Below are 23,670 nucleotides of genomic sequence, written 5' to 3'. Positions count from 1 at the left end.
GCGCTGGTCGAGGGGGCCTGGGAGTGGATTGAGCATTAGCAGTGAATTGAACGGAGAGTGGGGCTGAGCAGCGGAATATGGAACCCACCGACGCCGTCATTCACTCTAGTCCAAAGCAGGGGGGTGGGTGAGGAGGAAAGCTGCAGGCTTTCAAGGCCAGGAATCTAGCATAGGTAATGTACAGTGGTGTCTTTGTTTGTGTCAGGTCTGAGAGATGCGTGAAATGGAGAAGGGGCTGGGCCACAGCGGAAGGTATGAGTGCTAGGAGCTATTGTTGTCCTTTTGTTGTTGATGTGTTGTGTTGCAAGAGGATGCCTTTGCTGCGTAATGATATGTGTGTAGCAGTGGATGGCAGACAGGCTACCTATAGAAGGTTGATAGACCCTTGGAAATTGGAAGGGGAAAAAAAAGATTACCCTGCCGGAGACACGCAGAAGAAAGGTCCAGATTGCTGGAGAAAAGTGTTCTTATTGGATCGGGGGATTGGATTCGACGAGGGAGGTGCTCTATCCTTACTGACCGGAAGAGAGGAAGTCGGAAGAAGAGAGAAAATAATGAAAGACGCGGGGGGAGGCGACACCTTCCCCACACTGCGCATTTCAGCCACTATGCGTAACCCCAGGCCCTTCCCTGTCCTTCCATTTCGTCCGCCACAGCAGCTCAGTGGACGATCGTCTCTGACCACCATTTTCGCTATGGACCACTCAAGGCGGTCCCTGGCCGCTTTCCCCGACCGGCCTGGCGGAAAGAGTTCCCCAAGAAGCTTCAAAACACTGGCTTGCGTGCGCCGAATTGGAGCAAACTTTTCCCGCCTGTTGCGGAGTCTCCATCCCATCCGAAGCTCCTCATTCCCCCTCCATCCTCCTCCCTAACGACGCAGGAGCCTGGTGTTTTGCCATAGAATGATAATCGTTTCGCCGATTGACGCAACCGTCGTTCAAATCGACTAGACCGCATTGGCGAACCTCCGTGCTCGGCAGCTCTCCCGACGTAACCTCACACCATCCCACAACAGAACGAGAACACATAGTCTGTCTGACTAAGCATATCAGAGCGTCTGCCCCACTGCCGAACCCCGGATGATCGCTGGTTCCCAAGCCGATAATCCGACGCTGCTCCGGCATCGCTTCGGCTTCCATCCCGAACCCGCTTTCAACATCCCGCACTCACATAAAGGAGCTCGTCACTGACAACCCCTCATTCGAGACGAGAACGGGTCATATATACTTCAAGATGTCTATGGTATTCAGGCGCTCAATGGCCACCGCTGCCTCGTTGAAGAGGGCCGGTAAGGTCATGTGCATCGGCCGCAACTACGCGTGAGTGACTCGTCGATTGCCCTCAGCTCATCGACATCTGCGGCACAGAGGCGGCGGCTAACGCGCAAACCCAGCGACCACGTCAAGGAGCTCAACAATGTCCGCCCCAAGCAGCCCTTCTTCTTCCTCAAGCCCACCTCCTCCATCCTCCTCCCCGGAGCCGGCCCCGTGCTGAGGCCTAAGGGCGTCGACATGCACTACGAGGTCGAACTCGCCCTTATCCTGGGCAAGCAGGTCAAGGACCTCAAGGCCGACGACTACAAGGGCGCCATCGATGCCATTGAGGGTCCGTCTCACTCACCCGCCGCATTGGATCTCCCGTCTTCGTGTTTGCTGACAGAATTGGCCAGCCTACGCCCTCGCCATCGACATGACTGCGCGCAACGCCCAGAACGAGGCCAAGAAGAAGGGTCTTCCCTGGGATATTGCCAAGGGCTTTGACACGTTTCTCCCCATGAGCGACATCGTCAGGAAGTCCGACATCCCGGACCCTCACAACATCGAGCTCTTCCTCAAGGTCAACAATGAGACCAAGCAGGATGCCTCCACCAACCTGATGCTCTTCCAGATCCCCCGCATTCTGAGCGACATCTCCAAGGTCATGACCCTCGAGGCCGGTGACATCGTCCTCACCGGAACTCCCGCCGGTGTCGGCCCGGCCGTGCCCGGCGATGTTATCCGCGCCGGCCTCCGTGTCGGTGGCAAGGAGCTGCCCGAGGCCAAGATCGAGGTTGCTGTCGAGGAGTCTCCCAGCTCTTACCAGTTCGCCGAGACGTGAGCGGGCTTGGCATGGTTGACTTTGAGTCCTTCGGAAGGTTGTGAGCGATTTATGCGCAGCAATGTACTAGGAAAAGGCCATGCTGGGTCCCCACAGCGGGCTGAGAAGGGAAACCGCTCGATTTTGTCATCAGAATTACATGTACTTTTATTATATAGACCGTCTGCTCGCCCACAGGCATACCCTCAGCTAGAACATTTTAGACACGTACACGCACGCCTGCCGCAAAACGCTGCTGGATAAATCACTCCAAGTTGGGATTCGTGATCGACCCGGGCTTCGGCGCCGCCTCCGCGACGGTGCCACACTTCTTACACGTCCGCGCCTGCTCGTCGGCCTTGAAGGCCTCTACGGCGGCCTTGATCTGGGTGCCGAGGTCGGTGCAGTGGAAGGCGGCCTCGTGGACGATCTCGCGGCACGACTCGCAGTACCAGCGCATGCGGTCGAGCGAGCTCTCGGGGCGACGCTGCTCGAGGACGACGCCGACTGTGTCGGCGAAGCGCACAGGGTTGTGAGGAGTGTTGCCGGGCAAGAGGAACATATCGCCCTCGCGGATGATGACGTCCTTGAAGACGCCCTCGTCGACGACCTTGAGCATCATGGCGCCCTTGTACTGGTAGAACCACTCGGGCGTTTGGTTGATGTGGTAATCCGTCCGGGCGTTGGGGCCACCGACGATCTGCGCGAAGTTAACATCTGATTGAGTAGTTGGTTGCGCAACCTGGGTGCGATTTTTTGATGCCAACGATGACATCCAGTCACTCACCATGACGGTAAAGTCTTCATTGTAGACGCAGTAATTGTTGATTGGGGGCTTGAGGAGGTGGGAGTTTTCCTCCAGCCTGGTGAGAGGTGTGTTAGCCTGAGCCGATGTGGCATGTTCAAGTCGATTGTACGCAAAACAGCCTCAACACCGAATCATGATATTCTGGTGTCGCTACCCACTCACCACTTGGGAAGGTTGACAGGGGGTCCAAGCATTGCGAAGTGTGTTGTACTGAGTCACTCGGGCCGAGAGCAATTTTCTGCAAGCTGCTAGGCGTTTGGAAAATTACAACCGTGCAAAGTCTTGAGTTGCAGGATAAATGGATATGATGACTCGGGTGTTTGCAGACTGCGAGAGACGGAACCAGGCCGGAAGTTTTGTTTGTGTGTGTAGATAACCAATCCTTCTCTCCTCCGCGGCGAATGAGATGGAGCGTATGACCAGGCTTTCGCGGCATGACGATTTCTACACCATTCGGCATTTATCAGCCTCCGGCCATGCTTTCCGCTAAAGCCGCTCTCATCCGGACGGCCCTCGGAGGCACTGGCCCACTTCCAATCGAGAGAACTCAACAACTGCACTTTCTACGACTTGCTTCGTCTCGCACAGTGAAATATGCCTCAGGTGAATGGATTATCGGCAACTTGAGCCGTAGCAGAAGGAGCCCCTCGAGTAACCGAAAGCGAGTCACAGTCGTGGTTCACAATACTCAGCGGCCAACCCGACCCCTCTTACCAGAAACAACCCCGCCCTGCCAACGAATCCGTGGGCCCCGCGGCTAGCTGAATGATTTCCAGCAAGAATGCCTGAATGTCACTAGGGATTCGAAAGACAAAAAGCGTGACAAGAGTCCCATGTGACGCCCGGCATGTCTGAAGGGGCCTGCCGCCTGCTCCCCCCCTCTCCGCCCCGCCCTACCCGTCTTGTCTCGCCCACTTTCCCGCCTCGCAGCGGTGAGATTCGTGCATTCGTCGATCTTGCAGGCAGGGAGCGCGCTAGTTGCTGATGTTGCTGCTGTCACTCGCTGCAGGATGCAGCATCAAAACGAAGGGGCCCGGGCGTTATTGGGGGGGCACCCTTTTGAAGGAAATTCAGACAAGTCAACGACGCTTTTGCCGTCACGAAGTCCTCCCTGTCTCTTCAGCTTTTGCATCCAGATACCCATCGCCAACTCGGAATCATTTCCTGGCGGGGTCAGCCCCAGCAGCAGCAAGTGCTGATGATGGATGGATGGCACAGCGGCTCGCCCCAAACTAAAACTCTCCCGCCCCCCTAAGCTTGACAGCACCAACCAAGACCGGCGGCCAACCCGTCGCAGCTCTTTTGCTACCGATCGCTTCCTTACACTGACACGCGGCACAAGTCTGCGTGGGAACAAAACGAAGAAAAAAAGGCGACGAGGAGGGAACATCCCGTCTCGTGGCTCGACTTGCGCATGTTTGAGCGAGTTTCCATCAGCCACGGGCCGCCACCCTTCTTCTAGTCGGAATCTACCCAATCGTGACAACAAATCGCACGTCGTTCGAGAAATCGACCTTTCTTCTTCAAAAGAGCTCCCCGTGCGGTTCTTTCTAGACCCTTTTTGTGCCCATTTCCCCCATCAAATCAATATTCGTTGCCCATCTCCCTAGCGCTCCCGCCCCCCCAACCCCATCAGGCCGGGCCCATTCCCACCCACCCATCCCCGCGAACTACGACCCTTGATTGCGTTATCCAACCCGTTATCCAGCCACCACTCACGCTCCCATTCCCGCATATCTCACCCTGGCCGAGACTTGCCTGTGTCGCAACTTCTCCTTTTCAACAGCACCGTTGACCGCCTCGAACCTCCTCGCCCGAATATCGCTATCGAACCCGACGACGAAAGAGACGAGAAACCGAAAACTTCTACATACTTCTTACACATCAGCACCGACAAGATGGATCACGCGCACATGGACCATTCCAAGATGGACCACTCCGCCATGGACCACGGCAGCATGGAAGGACACGGCGGAATGGGCGGTGGCATGGGCGACCGGTGCAGCATGAACGTGAGCTCAAACTTAACCCATCTCTCCTTCCTCTCTCTCACACCGGCCTTTGCCGCGGCTCGCTTTCCCTCCGGGCATTGCAAGCTTCGGCCACCCATACACACCCATCCTGTGCTTCGGGGCCGCTTCCCGAATCTGACGACCGCCCGCTGACCCGCCTCTCTTATCTGTAGATGCTCTTCACCTGGGAAACCAAGAACCTCTGCATCGTCTTCCGCCAGTGGCACGTCCGCTCCACCAGCGGGCTCGTCATCTCCCTCCTCCTCGTCGTTGCCCTCGCCGCCGGTTACGAGGCCCTCCGCGCCGCCTCGCGCCGCTACGAAAACTCCGTGACCAAGCGCGTCGAGTCCCTTCCGAGTAAGCCTTCTTCCCCCTTTGTCCCGCGAACGCATATACGCCCACATCACACATCCCGAGTCCCGCCGTAATTCGACGTTTGCTTCCTGCCTGCCTGCCCTCACACACACCCCTTCGCCATGCTTCTAAACCTTGCGCTCCCCTACTTAGCGCCCCCTCTTTCAACGACCGTCGTAGAGGGGTCCCCGGGGAGCGCATACAGACCCCCAACCCCCTCCCCCCCAAACTTGATGGCACATGATGAGCTAAGAGTCTTGTGTCTCTCGAGGCGTCGCTGGAACCGTTACTGAGACAACCCCTTTCCTGTGGACAGGACGAGAACAGGTAGAGGCCAGCAGGAGCGCCCATCTCGTCAAGGCCGCCCTCTACGCCGCCCAAAACTTCTACGCCTTTATGCTCATGTGAGTGAATACCTGATACCTCTGACCCTTGTTCCTACGCCCCGCCATCGACAGCCGTCTGCTTCTGTGTGTTGGTGTACTTCGAGAGGAGATCAGCATCATGCAGTGGCACGACAGAACCGGGGTGCATGGTTCGCGGAGAAAAAGTGGGAAACGGAAGGGTGGCTGACAGCATCCAGGCTCGTCTTCATGACGTACAACGGCTGGGTCATGGTCGCCGTCGCCCTCGGCGCGTTCGTGGGCTATGTCGCGTTTGGGAGCTCGACCTCGTCAACCAAGGATAACGCCTGCCATTGAACCCGGTCAAACCGTTCTTCGGCGGCGACGGAAGCGGGAAACTCGTCGACCCCTTGGCCCATGAAATCGCCCAAACCATTAGACACGGCTTCTTGGACATTACAATCGCCCTCTATCCATCATCATCATCATCACCAGGCGTTCTCTTTTATTCACGGGCGTTCTTTCCTATTACCCCCCCTTTTTTTTTATTTCCCTTTTGGATAGCATCAGGCTTCAGAACTCCCAGCCAAAGACAGGCGGGGCGAGGCACTTCGAGCAGAGATGAGGAGAAAGGGGGGGGTTGAGCTTGAGGCTGGCGCGAAAGACTACATACATTAAGAAAGCAATCTTCATTCATCATGGCCGCTGCGGCTGCTCTAGCTGCAGTCTCTAAAAGTGTTTTCTACAATGGGAAGAGGGGGAGAGTGGAAGAGGGGGTGCATCAGGGGAGGCTCGCCGTATTCTCCAAGCTTCCCCGTCACCCAAACCTCATTTCGTATTCAACTCAGCAACCCCCCCATAAGTGACCTACATCTTCGCAGGCTCCGACTTCTCCCCCTCCCCTCTGCCCTCCTCGCCCCCCTCTCCCACCGTGACCGTCGTCGTCGTCGTCGATTCGTCCCGCTTCCTCTTCTTCTCGACCAGGCTCCCTTCCCTCTCCGCCTGCAAGATGATCTCCTCGTCCCCAAAGTGTGAGTTGCACTCGAACTCGGGCTCCTTGCCGTACGCGATCCGCGCCGCGTCCACCAGCATGTGTGCCGTAAGACCCCAGACCTTGAACCGCCCCACCTTGTCCTCCTCAAGCTTCTCTGCGAGGTTGCTCTGCGGGTGGTCCGCCTCCATCGCATTCCCCGGCGTCGTGACGCGCTGGTCGTCGACGGGCACGTAAAAGTTGTGCACCCGCCACGGGTGCTCCTTCCACTGGATCCAGCTGCCGTCGTACCAGTGACCTGGCGGCAGCGCCCTCCTCTGCGTGCCGTGCGGCTCCGGGTCCCTGGCCCTCAGGAAATTCTGAAATGGCGCCGAGAAGACGGCGGCGACCTCCTTAGCGTCCAGCCGTGGGATCATGCGCTCTTCGACGAGCGGGCTGGGATTCTCGTCAGGCTCCTCGTCGGCGTGGAGGAAGGCCACGCAAGGGCGGACGACGAGCTCCGTACGGGCGAGGTTGTAGGGGAGGTAACAGAGGGGCTCAATCTTGAAGGGTTTGGGGATGCGGGCATCGTCCATGGGTAGGCCAATTTCCTCCCACGCTTCTCGTCTGGCTATCTCGTCTGTTGGTGCCGCAGTCCACGCATCAGCATCTTGCGCATTCTCCTTGCCGACACTTTTGTCACATGCTGGGGCGGGTATGGACACGGATGCGGGTTGGCAACTTACACGGTGTCTCTTGCAACGTATCCGCCTTTCCGCCAGGGAAGGCCGCATGCCCCGAAAAGCTTCGCAGGCTCGCCGCGCGCATCGTGATGACAACACGTAAATCGCCCCTACGGTCCGCGTACAAGAGTATCAGAACTGCCGCACGGCGGCTGACCGGCAGTCGGTCCCAGAGCGGGAAGGCGGGTGGAACGTATCGGCGCAGTCGCGAGATGGCCGCCTTTGAGCGCATCAGCATCCTATTCGCACACAGATACATGGCGGCGGGGGAGTAACGTGTGCTGCAAATCAAGAAAACAACGGCGAGAGAAGAGGAAGGGGAGTAAGAAAGGACGCAAAAGAAGGGGGGGGGACATGGATCGAGTCTTGAGTTCACAAGACGACATAGCGATTCAAATGCAGTGATGTGATAGTATAGATAGCGAGAAGGAGGGGGGTGGAGGTGTGAGAATATAGCGACACTCGGGGAAGCACGATGCGAAAGTAGTGATAGGCTAGGAAACAGAAACAATCGATGAATGACTGCACCGCTGCATCGAGGCTGCATCTACCCCAACTACCACTGCTACGAAACACTCTGGAGGGGAAGCGAGGGAATCTACTAACCGCAGAGACTGGGTTGAGCGGAGCCATGGCCTCAGCATCCCAGTAGCTCGTAACCTCGTCGTCGTCGTCGAGGATCAGGACGCCTTCAGGGTTAGGATTGACGTTGCTGTCGCTGGGGTCGGTATTCTTGTTGCTAGCAGACAAGGGAGTTGTAGGAGAAGTGGCGGCGGTTGTACCGGCTGCCGAGGGGAACGACGCTACAGTAGTAGCGGCGGACGGGTGCTTGGCGGCTGCGGCGAGGTGTGCGGTGATCTCGTGGACGTCCTGGTCCGTGGGTGGCGTGGCCTCGTCCGGTTGCTGATCTTGGTATTGCTGGTGCTGCTGCAGGGCTGGCGACGCCGCTGCGCTGGTTGTACCCGTCGTGGTTCCTGTCGTCGCTGCTGCTGCGGCTTCGGAGAAGGACGGAGGAGAGGTTGGGGCCGGCTTGGGGTCCGTCGCGGCCGCTTGGCTCATTCTCGGTCTTATCCTCTCCACCAAGGGTGTGTGGGGTAGGGGAGGCAGACGGCGGGAGCGAGGATAGACTGGCGTAGGAGCAAGTCTGTTGCGCGCCTATTTGGGGGGGCGAAACAAGGTGGGAGAGGATGTGGGAAGGAAGTACAAGAGCGAGAGTAAAAGAGGGTGGTGGGTTGGGTTAGCTGGGGTCCGATCTAAGATGTCAAGACTCTTCGGGCTGCAGTAAACAACACGAGAACGCGAGGGCCAGCTTGCAGCGACCAGTGCTTGTGCGTGCGCGTGTTCTTGCCTAGAAGGTCACGGACGTGCGACGTGGTTGGCCGAGAGGTGGTGGTGGAGAGGAGGAGGATGGAGGGGGGACGAACGACGGGGCTTTGGGTTGGAGTTGTGTTGTAGTTTGCTGTCTATGTGTGTGAGTGTGTGTTCGAGGGTGTGTGGTTGGAGAAAGGGGATGATCAGAAAGACCAAATGCTGGAGGTGCGGTTGATTGCTGCGAACATACCAAGTGAGAAAAAGGCCGAGCCGAAATGCGGGGGTGGGGGTGTAGTCTAGTGCCTAGGCATGATCAAGTAACCGATCACCGGCACGGGCGACAGCTGCAGCCAGCAGCTCCCCGGAGATCCAATAATGATGAATCGGTTGAGATACATCAACAGTTTACACGCTCATTGGTTGCAACCTGAGTGAAGCCATGGTCCCCTCAATATCCGTACAGTCAATCTTGACTTTGCTGCCTTACCCGATGACTGAAGCTCGGCAGGCGGCAGCGGGCTGGCGAACACGGAGCTCTTGTGGGCCTTGTTGATCTCTATAGGAGCGTTGATTGGTCTGTCTTGATCTGCATACGGAGAATGCGGGCCATCCAGACCCATTACCACTTATCAATTACCTTATCTGTGCTGGTGGGGTGGCTGTTCACGTCACACGCTTCGGGCGCTTTCAGACCTTGGGTTTGCATCGACGGATTCATTTTCTGTTAATGTTTCCCCCCCCAACTCTCTTTCTTGATTTGGTAACGATACCATTAAGAGAACGAGTCATCTGGACTCTCCTTTCTCTGACCCAGGGGACCCGTGAGTTCGGTTTTCCTCCTTCCGGGTTCGCAATCATGGAAATGACGTGACACGCAAACTCCCTTTCTCTCCGACGAACCCAAAGATGTCGCTTTCCGCTTTTCCAACAACGTAGTGTATCCGTCGCCCGTCTAGACGCCCCCACTTTATCCCATGAAGCATGATGGGACAGAACAACGCTAAACACACGCAACCGCCGAAACATGACTCCCATCCCAAGTTCCTCTCCATACCAGCCGCTTTATCCTGAATTCTAAACGTGAGGCGAGGAGGTCGCGTCTGACAGAGAGGCATGCGACCCGAAGACCCACCCCCACCGCCTTCTTCCAGACGCCGCGTGCCGACGGCGTCTCCGCGCTACCCTTCCGTCAGTGCTAGACCGTGCTGCCCTCCGGTATCATCCGGATGCTCTGCCTCAGGTTCTCCCTCCGTCGCTCATCCTTGGACAAAACCATCGAGTTCGCCGTCCGCTTGAACTGCGCCGCTATACCCTGCACCGACCGAAGGCCGGCAGTCTTACTCGGCGCGTGCGAAGGCGAGTCCGGAGGCTCCGACGTTGACGGCGGAGCGTCGACGGGCGGCGTGCCCTCCGAGATCACCCTCCTGTGCTCGCCGCTCCACCTGAAGACGCGGGACAGCGCGTCCGAGTACTTCACCCGGAGACGGTCGTCGTCCATCGAGTGGGCGTGCATATCCGGGTGGCCTGCCCCCCTCAGCGGTTGCTTGCCTGTTGCCGAGACAGTCGGAGGGCACATGGACAGGGGCGACTGCGGCGTCGTGTTGATGCCCATGGGCGGCCGCTTCCTGCCGGACTGTAATACCTTTGTCGCGAAGCTCATCCTGTTCTTAGGCGGCAAGCTCGAGTCCCGTCCAGACTCAATACTGGCTTGTGATGATGATGATGCCGCCGCCGCCTTCTTGCGCGTTGAGTTTGCGATCGATGTCGCCGTCGCATGGTAGAGGTCCTTGGCTCCCACATAGCTGACCTCCATATGGTTGTTTCGTCGAGCAGGCAGTGTCTCGAAGTGGTGCATGCCTGGCGACCTCAAGGGCCCGATTTCCGAATCGCGGCGCCGCGGACTCGCCTCGTCAAAGTCCAATATTTCCACCCGAGGCGGTACCGGTGATGCCGGTATCCACGACGGGATGTGCCTCCGCGAACTGGGGCTGAAGTCCCATTCGACACTCTCGGGCTCCGAGTCGTCGTCGTAGTCGTCAATCAAGCTCAGCGTTCGAGCGGGTTCTGATGTCGAGACTGGCTTCTCCGCGCTGTGGACGCTGCTGGAGTTGTCGGGGGTGGAAGGAATCACCATTTCCGACGTTATAGGTGACCGTGCTGGTCTGGCAGGCGGGAAACCACTGTGGTCGACATCGAGCCCGGTTATCTGCTTAATCTTGGCGGACGACCGGTGAAGCGTACATGGCATCGTTATTGGAATCGACAGACGTCGAACGGCCAATTCCCTGATCTCGGACTCTGGCCGACGGCTGTGTGGCGAGCAGCTGCGATGTTCTGATAATCTTCGGGGTACAGGTGTCGGGCTGTGTTGTATGAGGATCGTGCTGATCTCATCCTCCAATCTCTCAATCGTCTCCCTTCCCGACGGCGATGGCGATGGCGATGGCGTTGTCCTGTCACGGCTTCGTGATCTCGATGATTCACCCATGGTGGTATCTGACGCAACCGACAAGGCCGACATGATAGAGAAAGCCGAAACCTGACGGAAGAAACCCGGTCGTAGAGGAGGCAGCGGCGGGAGCGGCTTCCTCTGATACGTGCCCATCGGTTGCTGAGGAGGCAACTCGCCTCCCGGCGGAATGGCAATCTCCAACCCAGGCGGTAGCTGGCTGGGTATAATTCGAGGCTCCATGCTGTCTGCCGACATTTCGAAAAAAATCCTTGGGGTCGTGAGTTCGCTGGAAGAAGGGGGGCGGGGAGGAAGAGCAGCAGCAGGGTGTCGTCTAGTACGAAATCCGGGAGTCTGGCGCAATATGTCCCATGCCACTGGTAGCCACCGGCCCGATGACAAAGCGGGCGACCGAGACAGTCTTGTCGAATGCGGCCAGAAGATTTTCTAGAATAGAGGTCGAATATCCTTTTGGCGTTATTGGCGACTGGATCGGGAATGGCTAGCCCGTCACGAATGACTCTCGACAAAGAAGAGTCAGGTAAGAAAGTAAAGGCAGAGCGGCGCCTGTCAGCCTTCGCCCGGTGAGGTCGCCTCGGCTATGATCCAGAAACTCGTTGTATCTTGAAGGGGGAAAAACTCTTGCCGTCATGGAGTATTGGCGGATTTCAGGGTGGGTTAGCGACGAGATGATTATTGAAGAAGGCTGCATCTCGTTGACTATGTCGCGAGTGAACAAAGACTCCAGACGCCGGATCGCCCACCTCGAGTACTTCCATGCGTGTCATTATTTGCCAGTCTGACTGAGCCGCGGATAAAACATCCGATGAGGTCACCCAGTAAGTAGTCCACGCTCACCCAGAGGGATTTTGAGATTATATGGTTGTTTACTCGTGGCATGCGAGAATGTCTGTGATGCTTGTAGCGCTCGTCGTCTCGTAGAATAGATCGCAGTCCTGATACCGTGGCTCTGCTGCTTCCTGTGCCATTCCTGGCATCCAACATTAGCAATCCCTTTATGCTGTCATTGAAGTGAGACGACAGGGACATGAACGTAATCGGCGAATTGCAGGGGCACGAAGAATCCATAGAAGGGAGGTGAAATAGCTCTCATAGACCCGCCACAGATTCTTGATCACTGATCAAGGCGCGGGTAGCACCAGCATCGCCAACCGCCAGAGAACTGACAGGTTCGTTGTTCTCGAGCCGTCGACTCGGACAAAGAAGCCAATGAATCCGTCGCACCTCATACTGCAGAACAGAACTTGGCCATGCTTTGCTCAGAAGTAGCCGAGCAAAAAGTGTTGTCATATGCAGGCCGCAAGGGCCAGTAACAGTTCACGATCCTTCCGCAAACTCCTTAGTGGCGCTCTGCCATAGAGCAGACTCTGTTCTTGTCCATTCCAGTGCCACTCAGGAGAAGCATAGTTACCTTGCAGCTGCAGCAGAACGGATGAAGCGATCTGGGTATGCCATTTCGGTTTTGCCCATCCCGAGAGAGTTACAAGCTTATGTCGATCTGTCTGCGTCAGTACGTCGAACACACAAACCTCGCCATATGACGCCGACCTCGCCGAAGTATGAGGCCAGTTGGATGCCAGCGCTCCTGTGTAGTCACGGTAATTCGGGACTGCCTTTGTTGGCAGTGGCCTCTCTTCCCCAAGAACACGACTATCTCTGAGAATCTGACGCCGAACGTCTGAGACATAGAGACAAGTTCGTGAGGTAGCAGTCGGCCCCGCAGAACCGATTCGAGCGGAGAATGGATGAATTTATTGATAAATTCTGCGTGGACAGCGAAAGATCTATAACTATGAGCCGTTGGGGTTGGGAAGCGTCTTTCGAAGGGCCAGACCTCCGTGCATCCGGCTCGTCATCGTACCGTGTCAGCGAGAGTGCGTCATATCAACCGCAAACGGACTTGGAGAATGACAGCCAACCGTTCACCGGGTTGAAAGCCTGAGCTGTCTCTCGAGACTTTACAAAGTTGGGGGCAAATCCCCAAAAGGTTTGATTTTTTCACTCATGATTTAGCCCCTTGCCGATGCGGTAGCCCATTCCGTGATACCGCACCTGTCGGCTATTACGTTGTGAAACTGAGCGTCCCGACTGCTTCCATCTCCAGGCCAAGGCCCGGCCATTCGGCCACCGGTGACCAGATCGGCGAGCTTTCTTGGACAAGTTCCCGTGAAACAAGTATTAACACAGTATCAACACGGGATCGACACAAATATCTGTCAAGATCTACAGCTTGCTGCTTCGGCTCATTAAGATAATTGCGAGGCAGTGTGCCGGACATTGAGCAGGGCCACTTTGCCGATTCGGGTCCGTAAGCTCATGGTCTCAGGGCGGACTGCACTGTCTGTGGGAAGGTTTGATGATGTCTAACTGAATGGCCGGTCCCCGGAGAACAAAGCCAGTCTCGTCTTACTTTAGCCCTGATGGCGTCGGGACGATCGAAAACTAACCGAGATAATGGTCAACCCGCGGGTTCCGTCTGCTTCAAGATACCAGCACCAGTGTCAAGACCAAAAGCTAGTCTTGACTGCTTTATCAACACTCGACTCTATAGACTGGCGCCGGGGTGAAAGTGAATGGAGCTGCACTGTATCGGGCTATGAAAAAGACGGTGATTCGCATTTCAGCCTTTTGAGAGTGTTGTGGTATCCTGTCAATCCCGAAACGATCACGCTACGGTGATTCCGAAGCGGCAAGAACGCGGTCTTGAGAGACTGGTCGCAAAGCAGAGGAGATGTCGTTGGAAGTGATGAAGGATGGAAGCTTGCCTTCGTCCCCTGTCCCTGCACCACTGGCGACATCTACATCGTACTATAGGCCGATCATCAACAGGGGTACATCGGGTCAGATTGCATTTAGTAGCGGCGGAGTTGCCGCCGCGGCATGGCTGTGAGAGCGCGCTCAGTGGCCAATTCAAAAGGGATTATGCGCCTGATGACCACTCACATGTACAAACAACCGTCAATAAGCGGTGGAAACAGGCGCTGCTACCAATGCGATAGAAGATTATGTCAAGTCCATCTACATCCGACAGGAAGTAAATCTATGTCTTATGGGTTAAAGCCCCTCGGAGCCTGGTCAACTCCACTGCCTTCTAGACCCATAACTCCAGACATACATAGCCACACATGTACATTACAGGATCTATCTCATCAAGGAAGCATGAATAGCTCCTAATCTTCGTCAGAATCATACTTGCCCTGGTAGTCTCCCAGCAAGATGTCGTCAACCGCCAGCCCCGTAGTGTTGTTCCTAATCCACTCCGTCTCAACCCGGAAGAAGATCCAGACCCACCGTCGAAACACCTCGAGCGATTGCAGCAGGAAAATAGAACTCTCAAAGTCGGTGAACTTGTCCAAGTTCGCGCTCAGCTTGACTGCCCAGGTGCACCGCAGCATCAAGTCCATCACGATGACCCCGTAGTAGATGATCGGCTGCCGGAACACGAGTTGCCGGCGAAGGCCGAACGGATGCTCCGGGTTGTTGCGTTCGCGCGCGGACGAGAACAGTGTAAGGTCCCAGTCCTTGGCGACGTCCCAATACCAGGAGTAGAGGGAGTTAACCAGCATGGCCATCAACCATGCTCTGTTCAGACCGGGCGCCGGTTGGTCGGCCGGGATGCTCCGTTGCAGTGCGCTGAGGATAATGACCGGGAAGGCCGTGGCGTACTTGGTGGCGTTGGCCAGATGCTGGCCGCCCCAGCCGGCAGACTCCTTGTAAGGCGCTCGCCGAACGCGCAGGTACTCGATAATGCATTGCCGAAATCTGATCGCGAATGGCACAGCCATGATGAGCGGAACTATGACTGTCCCGCCGCAGTTGCGGTCTGGCCGAGCAGTCGAGGAGCCCGAGGGTGTGAAGAACATGCATAGCACGACGTAGAGATCTCCCAGAATTTTGGAGTAGCTCGTCAACACATCGGCCAGAAGAATATCCCCAAACTTGCCATCCTTGGCCTCTGCCAGGCCACCGATGCTAACGCGGCGCAGTGTGGCTAGAAACCGCGAGCGGCCGCCTTGCGAGAAGTTGCGAATCGGGACGAAAAACAGAGCGACGAGGGTGACGAGGTAGGTCATTGGTAACCAGTCATATTCGATAACGAGGGAGGGGGTTCGTCGAGTGAAGACCCAGAATGTCGATATCGAGAGGAAGAACACCGTGGAAAGGACGGTCGCAAGACGGTAGGTCGAGAGGTGATGCGCCGGCTCCGTCGGGGAGGATCGAGAGGGATATCGAATCAGAGATGGAACATCGATCCTCGCTTTGTGGAGGTAGTGCAGGTTAACACCCCAGCCCCAGACGGCTATGGTGCGGTTAGCAGGTGCTTCCGAATATCAATTACTCTGCGACCTACCAAGAATGATGATGAACCCTATGCGATAAGGGAGGGGGAAGGTCAAGCTGAACGAGTCGAGCTGCGACTCGACCTTCGGATCACCGTCCATGATCGTTGACAGAGAAAGAAAGAGGCATCGAGGAAAGGGAAGGAAAGGCGGGCTCTAGAGAGCCGAAACTGTATCAAAAATGAGGGACGAGAATTCAAGAAACTTTCATACGCATTTGGAAATTGGGGCTCGCCTCAAGAGGAAGTGTATCACGAGGGCTCGAGGCTGGCTTGGAGATGAAGATAGTTTGTCCCGTGTCCAGTTCAGGGAGGTTTGGAAATGACCGCCTTATCGTTATCGGCAGGGTGGTCAGTGCGTTATGGGCGCTACGCATCACGCCTCCAGAGGCACCAGGTGTGATTTCATCCTATCCATCTCTGTGGTGTCATCATTAGCTGATACCAGTCTAAATCGCCTCAGTGTACATTTGACTGACGTCTCGAATGGTGCCTCCTGCGCTTCGAAGTTGTCACACGGAGAAACAGGCACAAGACTGAGGATTCTTCTGATCTCGTAGTCGAGGATCTGGCCATCATTCTATTGCTTCTGCTAACCGATTTAAGAGATCTGGGGACCAGAGGGACATGTTTCTTCCACTTCTCACCCTGCTCGCGTTGGAACAGGCCCCCAACAACCAACTTGTTGTAGGAATATGAGTTTGCATTTTCCGTCCTATACAGAAAGCCATTGGTCCAATGGGTATCTTTAAAGGTTGGCAGTCCGGATGCTATGTCCTTGCCAGGCAACACAGTAGAAGGGTGGTATTCGGTTAGCTTGTATCTGAGGTACAACCTAGCATTGCTGTACTACCAACGCCATCCTGTGTAGGTAGACCCCTCTCTATCCGACCTTCACATGAATTGACCAGGGAAAGGCCGTCGTGCATACAACCCTAGCTAGCCTCTGCGAACGCTATTCTGTTCCTGGGCGACACGCCGTAGCAGCTCCACCAGAAACGCTCCCATTGTTGGTGCAATCTCGCAACCGCAGACATGCATATGCCGTTGGTTCTCAACTTTCAAGACCAAGACTATGGGTAGAAAGGGGGTTCGGCTACACACGACACGGGTTCCCCCGTCGTTCCTCGCTATAAAGTCGATTTGCTCGCCCCTTGCTGTTTCTTGGTTTGCGTGACTGCGCTCGAGGACCTCAAATCGATAAAGTCTTGTTCGGTCGGGTTTTCTTCTTCTTTTTGACGCAACCACCTGACGATTTCATTCCGGCCCCATCATCAGAGATGCATGAAGACGATTGTGGATGTGCTCACACGCCAATGGAGGTAGATGAGCTCAATGTTGACTCTGTAAGCTGTCTTTTGCTCTTCACAACAATTTCAATGATGTTACCGGAAGAATAAATCGTTCCTAATCGTATCAGAACTTGCTGCCGTCTGGATTGAGTATAAGCAGCTCAATCTTCAACTACAGAGTTGAGAACGGGAGGACATATCACCGGTATAAGGATGGCAGTGAGCACACTACAGCGCCTTTATCTCTGTTCTATCTACTCTTACTCAGACACCAATTGACAGAATACAACATCCCAAATGATCTCGCAGAGCAGGAGAGATTAGGCAAGTTACTCTTGTTATCGACGGATACACATACTCATACAACGATTGGCATGTCGCCAGTAATTGAAGGCTTTACACTGACGAAAACTCAAGATCTTCAACACAACATCTTCCTGCTCACTTTCGACGACAAACTCGGCTTCGCCCCGCCGTGTCAAAAGGGCGCCGAGGTCGGTAGAGTCTTAGACGTCGGAACCGGGACGGGGATCTGGGCCGTCGACTTTGGTGACGAACACCCAGAGGCGGAGGTGAGTTTCCCACAGCACCCGCGATGCCGAGAGCTTTTAGTACAGACAGCTGATTGATGCCAGGTTTTGGGCATTGATCTCTCTCCTTGTCGAACTACTTCGTGAGTCCACATACGATCCTTCGAGTTTCCCCTATTACAGATGGACGTCGTCGTTTCCCGTTCCAAATCGGTGTTTCCTGTCGCCCACAGAACCCTGCCATCTCACTCACACGTTTAGCGTTCCCCCGAATGTCGACTTCGAGGTCGGCGATATCGAAGATGAGTGGATTTTTGACGACGATTTCGACTACATCCACAGTCGGATGATGACCTCGAGCATCGCAGACTGGAAAGACTACCTCCAAAGATGTTACGAGTTGAGTCACAGACCTCTTTTCTATCGGGGAAAACAGAAGTAGTTGTGCTCAAATGTTGCAATAGAAACCTCACCCCGGGGGGCTACCTTGAGCTCCAAGAATCCGACGTCATGCCATCGTCTGACGACGGTACCATCGAGCGATCCACGTCCGCGCTCACAAAGTACTGTGTCCTCCTTCTCGAGGCATCCGTGAAGCTAGGTCGGGGGTACCAAGATATCCCAAAGCTTGTCGACTTAATGCGTGACGAAATCGGCTTCGTTGATGTCGAGATCAAGAGGTACAAGTGGCCCGTGAATGCGTGGCCCCGCGACAAAAGGCTCCAGGAGCTGGGATTGTGGAACGGTGAGAATCTCTCGGCGGGCCTGGAGGCGTTTGCCATGGCGCCGTTTACGCGGGCGCATAGTTGGACGCGGGTCGAAGTCGAGACCTTCCTCGTCGACGTAAGGAGGGAGGCTAGGGACCAGAGCATCCATGCTTATTGGAATATGTGAGTGACATGATGGTCTCGTGCTCATGTTTCACTGCTATTGGACTGACATTGGGAGCAGCTACTCCATCGTTGGAAGAAAGCCGCTACGTCAAGATGGAGATGCTGATCCGGAGCCGAGTTCGGAATGAGTCCTAAGACTCATATTTTATCAGAAAGGGACCGGTGTTGGGCTCATCAGTAGACACATCTATGCTGTGTATGTTATCTAAGATTTTTGTTCGCTAGTTGGCGTCGCAGGAAGAGCATCTCGACTATCCGGCACCGATTCTACCGTCTTCTCTCTCTTCATTATCGTGTCACAGTGAAAGTTGGTTAGACAGTGGACAGACTTATCATTGACACAACACGTGCCCGAAGCTGATGATCTCCGAATCAAGGCCTTGGAGATTTGTCAAAGCAGCTGATTGCATAGTCTTCTGCCCGAAGTGAGCGAAGTGAATTGTAACGTCGGAATTTTCATGAAGTCACTGCGTCACGGTCATACTTGATGGCTTTGTATTCCTGTAGTACTGAGCATGGTACATGTGTAGGCTTCGGCGAAAAGCTCATTTGGGCAATGCCCCTGCGTTATTGCCGCGTTTGCGGTTTATTCATGGCCTGAGTGACCTCGACACTTTGGTATTCAACTATTCAATCGGCTATTCGAGATGCCTTAGTTACATCATATAGACATACTATGCCAATCAATGTTGACAACACGAGTAAGAGAGCAGCCTCATCGGTCTAGTCTCATGCGGATTATATCTCATCCTCTTTTCAACCTTCCCTCACTCGATACCACTCCGGCCAGGAATGGGCTCTGCCACAAGCACAGTGCTCTCTTCCGGCCTCTCCTGCTCACCCTCAACGCCCTTCCCCCTTTTTTGATAGAACCCCTCGACATCCTTCACGACCTGCCTCCCCGAGAAGTTCGCCATCAACTTCTTCGACTCGCCACGCAGCTTGTGCTGGTACCAGTGCGGGAACGCCCTCAGTGCCGTAAGCATATTGCCATAGGCCGGCAGGACGATCTGTCCGCTCTCACCAGAGAGGACCTGCTTCACGATGGCGTCCGCGACCGTCTCGGGCTCGAGCGCCGGGAGAATAAATTCGACGCCCTGTTGGTACCCTGTGAAGAGCGGCGTCTTGGTGTAGCCCTGGTTGACGAGCACGGTGCGCACCCGCGGCGCGTTGTAGCGGGTGTTGAGCTCAGCCGTGATGCCTTCATGGAACGCCATTGCGGCGGCCTTTGAGGAGCCGTAGTCGACCTATGTCGAGTTGGTCAACACCCAGTACAATCACGTTTTTCACCGATGTGTGTGTGTTTTTTATACCATATTGGGAACGCATAAGTAGCTCGCAAACGACGCAACCGTCACGATCATGCCGTGGTTGTTCTTGGCCATGTTTGGAAGGAACTCTTTGGCTGTCCAGTAGTGCGAGAGCGTGTTGACGTCAAAGGTGAAGCGGATATCACGCTCCGTCGAGTCAAAGACGGTCTTGCCGCGCGCCACGCCGGCATTGTTGATGAGCACTGTCGGATGGCCGACTTTGGCTCGAATCTCATTGGATACGGCGGCAAGTTTCTCGGTTGAGGTGATGTCACACTTGAAGTAGTGGACGTTGGAGCCTGTCGATGAGGTTCAGTCACCCAAGATCATGATGCCCGTCCCCTCCCCAGACGATATTGCAAACAGTAAATGAAAACTCACCAGCTGCGAAGGTCAGGTCTTGGATATCCAGAACAACGACAGTAATACCCCGCTCAGCCAGCAACTGGACAACATGGCCTCCAATTCCACCGGCACCGCCCGTCACCAGGACAATCTCCCTGCGCCAGTCATATCGGTCGGTAACCCAGTTGTTCAGCGTACGTCGCGAAAGCCAGCTGCTCGCCCATCGCGTGAGGGCGCAGTAGGCCAGAAACTTGATGCGTGCAAAGGCCGTCGGGTGCAGGACGGCGAGATCGCCGCCCTTCTTGGTGTAACGGGCGAGGAGCAGAAGCGGCAGCACCAGAGCAGGGTTTAAGGCGGTACGGGCGATGAGGCGAAAGATAGGGTCGGCGGTAAGACCCTCGCGCGGGAGGAAGCCCTGGTGCATCGGCATATTGGGCGAGCTGTCGTTGACGATGTTCGCGAGTCTTGGGGTCGGTGATGGACGACGATGCCCTGAGGATGTGATGGTGGATTTCTATAACGCGACAACAAATGAATCAGGCTGCACGGCGGGGCGAGATGTCCGATGTCTTGTCGACAAGAAGCTTATATCTGTGCTTTCGAAATTGGTACCTCCCAGCCTCGCGGTAGCGCGTATAAGGTTGAAATCGTGAGACCCGGCTAACGAGTCCAGGGGTGTTTGGAGTTTTGAAGAAGCGAGGATCTGGACATCAGACCACCATAAGTCTGGCGGCAACAACCCCATACTTAAGGTCTTGATTGACGGGGGTCGACAGTCAGAAAGAAACCAGAAGGACAAGGGTTTGTCGTACAGCGCAGGCGACATGGCCAAGTCCAGCCGCCCGCTCCTTGGCAGAAGAAGCCGGTCCTCTCAAGTCTGATTCACATCTCATGACGAGCTGATAGCTTTCCCACAGCTACACAAACACGCGAGCCGAGGTCTAGTAACATGGTAGGACGGCCAGGGTGCGGGGAATCCTGGGGGAACGATTGCAAACTTGCCAGTCGACGTGTCGACTAGCTGGCAGGGGATGCAGAAGCTGGGGAAGCGAGAGCTCTGATAGGACAGACAAAAAAGGCGATCGACTAGCAAGCTAGAGCCCAGTGCCAGCATGTCATGCCGAACAGAAAAAGAGAGAGAGAAAGAGGGAGAGAAAGTGTGTGTGTGTGTGTGTGTGGATGTGTGTGATTGCGTGTGTGATTTTGTGTGTGTACAAGGTGGTGACCCGCATGTGAGGCGTTGGCGCGTTGGTATGCACCGGCCGGCCGCCGGAGCACCAGGAAAGGCAGGCGTGCATATTACCCTTTTCAGAAAGCAGTTCGTCGGCATGGGGCCGTGGGATGGGCAGGGGACGTCGTCGCGGCTGGTCACCGAGCCAGGGTGTTGTTGCGAGTGGAGAAGGGACGATTGTCTCTGCAGGGAGGGCAACCGCACCCACCAACCTGCCTACATACACTAGGTCGGTACTGGAGGTAAAGGTAGCGAGAAAGACCAGACCTGGTTTCTTTTCCCCCGAGTCTTTCTTCCTCTGGCACAACCTTAACCCAGGCCTCGGTCAAATCCTGAAAGTCAAAGGCTTTCTAGAAGGGCATAAGGGATGGTTTTCAACCGTTGGAAATGTCTGTGTGTTGAAATACACCGCAACGGATGGTCTCGTGACCGCGCAGCCACAAATTTGCCAACCCACCCACGCGAACTCGATTAGGGAATATGTACTAATACAGGCCTCTGTGTCCGGGTATCATAAAGGTAAAGAAAAATAGAAGAAAAGGGTTTCCTTTACTCATGCCACAACCCTCTCGGTCTCTTCAAAGCATCAGCGCGGCGCCGATGCTTACAAGGCACAGCCAGTGTGCGCCGTCCCTCCAGCTCAAGCTGCTTCCCGCACCGAGCCCGTCGCCGGGTGACGCCTCCGGCTTGGACCCGCCGAGCCCGTCGCCGCTGCCGCTGCCGCTGCCGCCATCGCCGCCGTCACCGGACTTGACCTCGACAGTGGTCGAGCCACCCGGTGCGAAGAGCACGCCGACGGCGTTGGCGTTCGGCGCGTCGAGTTCCTCCTCCGTCAAGAGTGCGTTGTTGAGCGCGTCGCACGACGGTCGGCCGTCCTTTTCCTGGATTCTGTTGGTCACCGAGATGGGCACGTCGAAGATTGTGTAGTGGTCCTCGCCGTTGAGGCGGAAATTTTGACGAATGGAAATCTAAGGCCGCAGCGTGTCAGTCTCGGCCGTTCTCTTAAAGCATCACGTCGTTCGCCCCCGATTTGCGCGTCTTACGTTGTAAGCGCCGCGGTCGCTGTCGGCCGAGCTGGGCTGGCCGTCACCAACCAGACAATCGGGCCAGATCCAGTTGACGTGCTTCACCGTGCTGCCGGGCTCCTGGTACATGATGTTTCCGAGGCTAGCGTTGTTGGCCGTCGCCGTGCCGTTTGTGATGGTGAGGTTGCGGCCAGTGGTGTAGCTCGACAGGAACATGGTCACGTTGAAAATCTTGGTTGGGCTGTCCTCGGCGTACGGTGGCAGCGGCATCTTGCCGTTCGTCGACACGTCCAGTGAGACATGAAGGTTCTCTGTATCCGTCCATGTTAGAAAGGTCCTTCACTTTTGTAATCTTTTGATCCGCCCATCGAACGAGGATCTTTCGGGTCCGACTACTAACCTCCGCCCAGCGGGGTTCCCGGTTGAGGAGCATTCAAAATAATGAGACCTGGCGTGAAAATCTGGCCGTTGGAGATTGTGAAGTTTTGGGCCGAGCCGAAGGTCGCGAACACTGACAGCAGCGCGGCCGCGTACGAGACGGGAGACGTGTAGACCATGGCGGGCAAAAGGAAATAGAATGCCGCAAGTGAGCAGCCGGACAGCAAGAAGGGAATATCGAGAAAGGGTACGGAAGCAGAGTGGCAGGCGCAACGACATATGCGCCCACGCGGGAGGGCAGCAATTGGTTATTTACGTAGCCCACCTGAAGCATCTAAGCCTCCGGTAGGAAAACAGCAGTGGGAAAAGTGGGAACGCGGCCCTAGAAGCCAGATGGTTATTTCGATGCGGGATGATGGATCGGATCAGGGAAATGAGATTGAGCATACGGGCCACACCTCCGAGTAGAAAAACACAAGGATGGATGGGGTTGGTGAGAGGAGGTTCGTTCAGAAAGACAAACAGGACCAGGGTCGGAACAGAGATCCCAGGAGAATGAATGGGGATGCCAGCCCAGTCTTGAAGGGGGGGAGGGATGGGGGGACCTCGACATATGATATTCCGCTGCTGTACGCCGTGAACACTTCCCCTCGTCAATGACAGTGGCGATCCGACGCAAATGACGGCAGGCCAAGACCATCCAAGGTCCTGAACCATCATGCCGTCGTCGTCCCGGATGGCGACAACCGGACCAGGCGTTCCACCGGCCATCCCACCACAGTGGACAGTACGATATGCGAGCACACGGCAGCCCCGCGTGTGTGACGCCGTCTTGATGCAGGGCAGGTTTCAGATTGGGTATGACAACCGAGAGGAAGGGGTCGGCAGAATGCGTCAATTTGCAAGCATCCACTGCATTGTCGCTGTCGAGGCTCGGGGGGGGGGGGGGGGGGGGGGGGGCAGAAAAAAAGATGGGTATGTGTTCCGTCAATGAGAGATGAGACGCCGTGACGCACGGTCCAACGCCTAATCAAACTTGCAGCCAACACCTTGCGCTGGCGCGGTGGGTTCTCCGGCCTCTTCGGACCCTTCGGCACCGTCTGCCGCCGCCAAGGAGACGTCCTCTTGTCCTGGCCAGCCTGGGTGCAGCCCGTCCTCACCTTCGGCGTTTTCCTCTTCCGCCAAATGGTCAGTGGCACCGCGCGGCATCGACCACATGTCGAAAGCTTGAGCAAGATG

General features: G+C 55.8%; 10 protein-coding genes across 10 annotated transcripts; 3 read left to right on the top strand and 7 right to left on the bottom strand.

Annotated features, from left to right (window-relative positions):
* Nucleotides 1-1,233: 1,233 nt before the first annotated feature.
* CH63R_00753 (Fumarylacetoacetate hydrolase) lies at nucleotides 1,234-2,097 on the top strand (the record flags this gene model as incomplete). The annotated part of the gene is made up of 3 exons (XM_018295728.1): nucleotides 1,234-1,319; nucleotides 1,394-1,605; nucleotides 1,670-2,097. The coding sequence occupies 3 exons, from the start codon at nucleotides 1,234-1,236 to the stop codon at nucleotides 2,095-2,097; spliced, it is 726 nt and encodes a 241-aa protein (XP_018164090.1).
* Nucleotides 2,098-2,341: 244 nt separating this feature from the next.
* On the bottom strand, nucleotides 2,342-3,078 carry CH63R_00752 (3-hydroxyanthranilate 3,4-dioxygenase; the record flags this gene model as incomplete). The annotated part of the gene is made up of 3 exons (XM_018295727.1): nucleotides 2,342-2,818; nucleotides 2,864-2,939; nucleotides 3,047-3,078. 3 exons carry the CDS (start codon nucleotides 3,076-3,078, stop codon nucleotides 2,342-2,344), a joined length of 585 nt encoding a protein of 194 aa, XP_018164089.1.
* Nucleotides 3,079-4,782: 1,704 nt separating this feature from the next.
* On the top strand, nucleotides 4,783-5,951 carry CH63R_00751 (Ctr copper transporter; the record flags this gene model as incomplete). Its single annotated transcript, XM_018295726.1, has 4 exons — nucleotides 4,783-4,896; nucleotides 5,070-5,253; nucleotides 5,567-5,654; nucleotides 5,834-5,951. The coding sequence occupies 4 exons, from the start codon at nucleotides 4,783-4,785 to the stop codon at nucleotides 5,949-5,951; spliced, it is 504 nt and encodes a 167-aa protein (XP_018164088.1).
* Nucleotides 5,952-6,461: 510 nt separating this feature from the next.
* CH63R_00750 (NUDIX domain-containing protein) lies at nucleotides 6,462-8,366 on the bottom strand (the record flags this gene model as incomplete). Its single annotated transcript, XM_018295725.1, has 3 exons — nucleotides 6,462-7,270; nucleotides 7,311-7,527; nucleotides 7,914-8,366. The coding sequence occupies 3 exons, from the start codon at nucleotides 8,364-8,366 to the stop codon at nucleotides 6,462-6,464; spliced, it is 1,479 nt and encodes a 492-aa protein (XP_018164087.1).
* Nucleotides 8,367-9,813: 1,447 nt separating this feature from the next.
* CH63R_00749 (uncharacterized protein) lies at nucleotides 9,814-10,752 on the bottom strand (the record flags this gene model as incomplete). Its single annotated transcript, XM_018295724.1, has 1 exon — nucleotides 9,814-10,752. The coding sequence occupies one exon, from the start codon at nucleotides 10,750-10,752 to the stop codon at nucleotides 9,814-9,816; it is 939 nt and encodes a 312-aa protein (XP_018164086.1).
* A 3,506-nt stretch (nucleotides 10,753-14,258) lies between these two features.
* Nucleotides 14,259-15,530, bottom strand: CH63R_00748 (EXS family protein; the record flags this gene model as incomplete). Its single annotated transcript, XM_018295723.1, has 2 exons — nucleotides 14,259-15,388; nucleotides 15,440-15,530. The coding sequence occupies 2 exons, from the start codon at nucleotides 15,528-15,530 to the stop codon at nucleotides 14,259-14,261; spliced, it is 1,221 nt and encodes a 406-aa protein (XP_018164085.1).
* Nucleotides 15,531-16,707: 1,177 nt separating this feature from the next.
* Nucleotides 16,708-18,270, top strand: CH63R_00747 (TAM domain methyltransferase; the record flags this gene model as incomplete). The annotated part of the gene is made up of 6 exons (XM_018295722.1): nucleotides 16,708-16,773; nucleotides 16,848-17,291; nucleotides 17,355-17,392; nucleotides 17,511-17,648; nucleotides 17,714-18,139; nucleotides 18,201-18,270. The coding sequence occupies 6 exons, from the start codon at nucleotides 16,708-16,710 to the stop codon at nucleotides 18,268-18,270; spliced, it is 1,182 nt and encodes a 393-aa protein (XP_018164084.1).
* A 639-nt stretch (nucleotides 18,271-18,909) lies between these two features.
* CH63R_00746 (Short-chain dehydrogenase) lies at nucleotides 18,910-19,359 on the bottom strand (the record flags this gene model as incomplete). Its single annotated transcript, XM_018295721.1, has 1 exon — nucleotides 18,910-19,359. One exon carries the CDS (start codon nucleotides 19,357-19,359, stop codon nucleotides 18,910-18,912), a length of 450 nt encoding a protein of 149 aa, XP_018164083.1.
* A 90-nt stretch (nucleotides 19,360-19,449) lies between these two features.
* CH63R_00745 (Short-chain dehydrogenase) lies at nucleotides 19,450-20,227 on the bottom strand (the record flags this gene model as incomplete). Its single annotated transcript, XM_018295720.1, has 2 exons — nucleotides 19,450-19,751; nucleotides 19,834-20,227. The coding sequence occupies 2 exons, from the start codon at nucleotides 20,225-20,227 to the stop codon at nucleotides 19,450-19,452; spliced, it is 696 nt and encodes a 231-aa protein (XP_018164082.1).
* Nucleotides 20,228-21,606: 1,379 nt separating this feature from the next.
* CH63R_00744 (uncharacterized protein) lies at nucleotides 21,607-22,610 on the bottom strand (the record flags this gene model as incomplete). Its single annotated transcript, XM_018295719.1, has 3 exons — nucleotides 21,607-21,996; nucleotides 22,072-22,364; nucleotides 22,454-22,610. The coding sequence occupies 3 exons, from the start codon at nucleotides 22,608-22,610 to the stop codon at nucleotides 21,607-21,609; spliced, it is 840 nt and encodes a 279-aa protein (XP_018164081.1).
* Between the last annotated feature and the right edge of the window lie 1,060 nt (nucleotides 22,611-23,670).

This window comes from Colletotrichum higginsianum, chromosome 1, assembly GCF_001672515.1.
Source record: "Colletotrichum higginsianum IMI 349063 chromosome 1, whole genome shotgun sequence".
NCBI classification, from domain to species: domain Eukaryota; kingdom Fungi; phylum Ascomycota; class Sordariomycetes; order Glomerellales; family Glomerellaceae; genus Colletotrichum; species Colletotrichum higginsianum.
This window is presented reverse-complemented; position numbering and strand designations above follow the sequence as displayed.